This window comes from Camelina sativa, chromosome 17 (genome assembly GCF_000633955.1).
Source record: "Camelina sativa cultivar DH55 chromosome 17, Cs, whole genome shotgun sequence".
Taxonomy (NCBI): domain Eukaryota; kingdom Viridiplantae; phylum Streptophyta; class Magnoliopsida; order Brassicales; family Brassicaceae; genus Camelina; species Camelina sativa.
In genome coordinates this window covers 33,656,682-33,660,611 of record NC_025701.1, presented here as the reverse complement: position 1 = coordinate 33,660,611, position 3,930 = coordinate 33,656,682, and the positions used below count along the sequence as shown (strand labels likewise).

The 3,930-nt window shown below is 37.6% G+C and overlaps 1 protein-coding gene across 1 annotated transcript; it reads left to right on the top strand.

Annotated features, from left to right (window-relative positions):
* Window positions 313–2,370, top strand: LOC104760035. Its single transcript, XM_010482886.1, has one exon. It carries the CDS (start codon window positions 313–315, stop codon window positions 2,368–2,370), a length of 2,058 nt encoding a protein of 685 aa, XP_010481188.1.

Here is a 3,930-nt window from a genome sequence, read left to right as displayed (position 1 = left end):
AATATCCCAAAATCTCCTAAAATATCAAATTCAATACACCCTCCTAAGAGTTGGCAAGAACATTTTCCAAAGTACGATTTATATAATCGTGTTTAGTTTATTGATGCAAGCCTGGAACTAGTTTTGTTCTAACTACAGCTGGATTAAGAAAGTGAAAAAAAAAAGACTTGAGTAAGTCAGACTTAATAACGGAACTAGTCTGCGCAAGATCTTATATAACGACAAATATAGAAGCAGAAAAAATTATGAACTGAAACCTTTATTTACATATAATCTTTCATTTGCTTCTTTCTTCATTCCAAAGAAACCCATATGGAACCACCTCGTTATTATTCTAGAGCTAAACCCCAATGTCGTCAGTCGGATCCAGCTCAGCCGCACAAGCTTTGTCGACGGCGACGGCGATCTGATGGTCCACTTTCTAACTGCTATACGTGCAAAGGCAAGCATACAGAGGGTAGAAAGTACTATTACTATTGTGCTACTTGCAATTTAGAGTTCCACAGAGGTTGTCACCTCTATCCGCCAGAGATAAGACACCCTTTTCACCCCTCTCACCCTCTCACCCTCATCTCCTTACCACCTGATTTTAATATTTCTAAAGTACCCCCCAATTTCTGGGACGGCTCCTCAAGGGCTTCAGAAGGATCGATACACGAAGTTGATGTTGACTCTGAAGACGGTGGCCATGATCATGATGACGACAACAATTTGAATGAGGATGATGTTATTATTGCTAATGATAGTAATGGTGATGGCGATGGTGACGGTGATGGTAATGATTATATTGATGGTGGCAATGATGGTGATGACGATGATGATTATGATTTTGGACCTGATCGTTATACTCGTGTTGCTGGATATTATAGTCATAATTATGATTATCACTGTAATGCTGCCTATGTTTCTTTGTCTGGCGGAAATGATGACCGCAAATGCAAATGTTGTCAAGATCCTTTAAAAGAGGTGCATTATCATTGTTCTATCTGCAAGTTCAATCTTAACATGAGTTGCTCGTTGAGACCACCACCTCCAACTATCTCACACTTGAAAAGTCATGAGCACACCTTCACCCTCTTCCCTATACGACTCCCTTCGCCATGTGATGCTTGTGCCTTGTCTTTAAGCGACACCAAAGATCTCATCTACGCTTGTCTCCCTTGCAGCCACATGGTCCACAGATCATGTATCTATTTACCTCGTGTCATTCAGATTACCCGACACCGACACCGTCTCTCCCTCACTTCCTCCGTTCAACCTGGTGATTTCCCTTGCGGAGTTTGTCGCCAAACCGTCAACATCAACTACGGGCAATACGCTTGTAACAAGGGATGCAACTATGCTGTCCATTCGAAATGTGCAACGAGGGAAGATGTGTGGGATGGAAAAGATCTTGAAGGAGTGCCTGAAGAACCCGATGAAGATATCGAGCCATTTGTGAGGATTGATGAAGAGACGATTAAACATTTCAGTCATGAGCATCATCTGAAGCTTCATGAAATGAATACCATTTACGAGAAAGATAAGCTTTGTGAGGCATGTACTATGCCAATTATAATCTCTCAGAGATTTTATGGATGTATGGAGTGTGATTTTGTTCTCGACGAATCATGTGCATCTCTTCCTCTCAAAGTATACCATCCACTACATAAACACAAACTTACCCTCCGCCCCTTCCCTACTCATGAGTTCTCCAAGATCGTGGATAATATTTCTGCCAAAGGTATATTCGAATGTGGTGGTTGCCACCGACTAGGTTGTGGGTTCATGTACAGATGCAGTGAAAAAAATTGTGGATTTCGACTAGATGTCAGGTGCGCCTCCCTTCCAGATCCTTTAAGTCATGGTTGTCATCCACATGATCTATTCTTCAACTTGACCAAAGGTAATTGCATGGGGTGTGGTTCTGATAAGTGTTCATCCTTTTTCCTAGAATGTATTAAATGCAACACTTTTTTGGGTATAAAATGTGCCTCTTTGCCGTGTGAGGCACACTACAAACACGATAGGCATCCACTCACTCTCTGCTGCGGTGAAGAAGATAAAACAAGTGGCCAATACTGGTGTGAGATATGTGAATCAGAATTAGATCCAAAAACATGGTTTTTTACATGTGACTGTTGTAGGATCACTCTCCATGTCGACTGTTTAATGGGGAAAGATATGTACATGAAGCTTCCATACATCTTCAAAATTGGTCATCGTCTTCGTGAAGTTGAAATTGCTCGCAATGATGGTAACTCTCGGCTGTTTTGCACTAAATGTAAACGTCATTGTATGCAGACTTTACTATACGAGAGGATAGGTAGATACCAAAGTTATTGTACTCTTAAATGTTTAGGAGATCGGCTTATGCTAGAATTCTTTTAAGATGACGATGGATGATACGAAGTCTGAGTATGAAATGAGCCACTGAAAAAGCATTTCATTTTCGTGTATTTTCATATGTTTTAGAATTTAATCGAAGCCTTTTGGTTTCTCGGTTATGTTCAAGTTTTTGTTTACTAATACAATAAAATAGAACTATTCCACAAATAAAATAAGATTGCATAAGTTTTCATAACTGAGGACTCGCTGAAAAAGTTAAACCTTCGATCTTTGCTGATACTAACGAGTTTTTTGATCAAACCAGCCACATAGAAGGAAATTAAGGTAGCTTTTGTTTATGATGCATGCCGAAACACTCCGGATCATGATGGTATGACGGCTTTGTTTTACCAAAAGACGTGGGGTACAACCGTACAATTAAAGCTGATTTAGTCTTGTTGGTAAATTCTTTCTTAGATGAAGATTTTTTTTATAAATCTTATATAATAAGAGAAGGTTTTTCTCAACTTCTGCTTAGAACATGACACCTGGCTTATTATATAACTGACACATGTCCTCCTTAATTTTAAAAGCCATTGTTTTTAAGTTTTCATATTAGGCTTGACAAAATAAGACTAATTACAAGCCCAACAAATATAATTGACAGCCTTTACATCCATCAGGAGTATACGAACCAAACGATGTCGAATTCACCTGTACTCACCTTCTCACAACCATCGTTCCCAGCAGCTACCACCTCCGATGTACCTTCACAGATCTCATAATCATTGGGTTTCTTTGGTTTAATTCTCCTACTCCACCTCCAAATTCTAAATCATTTCCGGTTTAATGTCTGTGTCAAGATCCCGAACACCTATTTGAAGTTTCGAACAGTATGTAACATTAATCCTGTCCAAAATTGTTTTCAAATTGTTTGGAATCAAATTTAAATTTTTTTAAAAAGGGGTTTAGATCTGCACTACCAATTAGAATCATATGAACCATTATTATGATTACATTATTTGTATTATTTATTACAATTTTTAAGGTAATTAAAGACAGTATGTAACATTAATCCTGTCCAAAATTGTTTTTAATTTGTTTGGAATCAAATTTAAATTATTTTAAAAAAGAGTTTAGATCTGCACTACCAATTAGAATCATATGAACCATTATTATGATTACGTTATTTGTATTACTCATTACAATCTTTAAGGTAATTAAAAAATTCCATTGAAGTATATCCTTCATTTTCATCTTTACGTTTACCACCCAATTATAATGTAATGAAAGTAATACCAAACACCTATGATTTCATGGTCATTAACATTTCATTCCAATCCCTGATTACTCTCCCCAACCATTGCATTAAGTTTTCTTTTTAAATAACAACCTTTGACGACACTAACCTTCTCTCTCTCACAGCATGGGTAAAACTAAAACAATACCGCCCTACTCTACCTTTTATTCAACCTCCAACGAAACACACAACACTGGTATCAATAGGATTGTTGTTCGGGTCATCCATATTTGGGAAGTTCGAGACTTTCGAAGAAACAATATCTTACTTATTGTTCCTGATGAAAATGTCTCCTTCCTGATGAAAATGTATATTATCTCTAT

Coding starts and splice junctions, on each gene's coding strand:
- LOC104760035 (XM_010482886.1), top strand. CDS start 313: ATGGAACCACCTCGTTATTATTCTAGAGCTAAACCCCAATGTCGTCAG.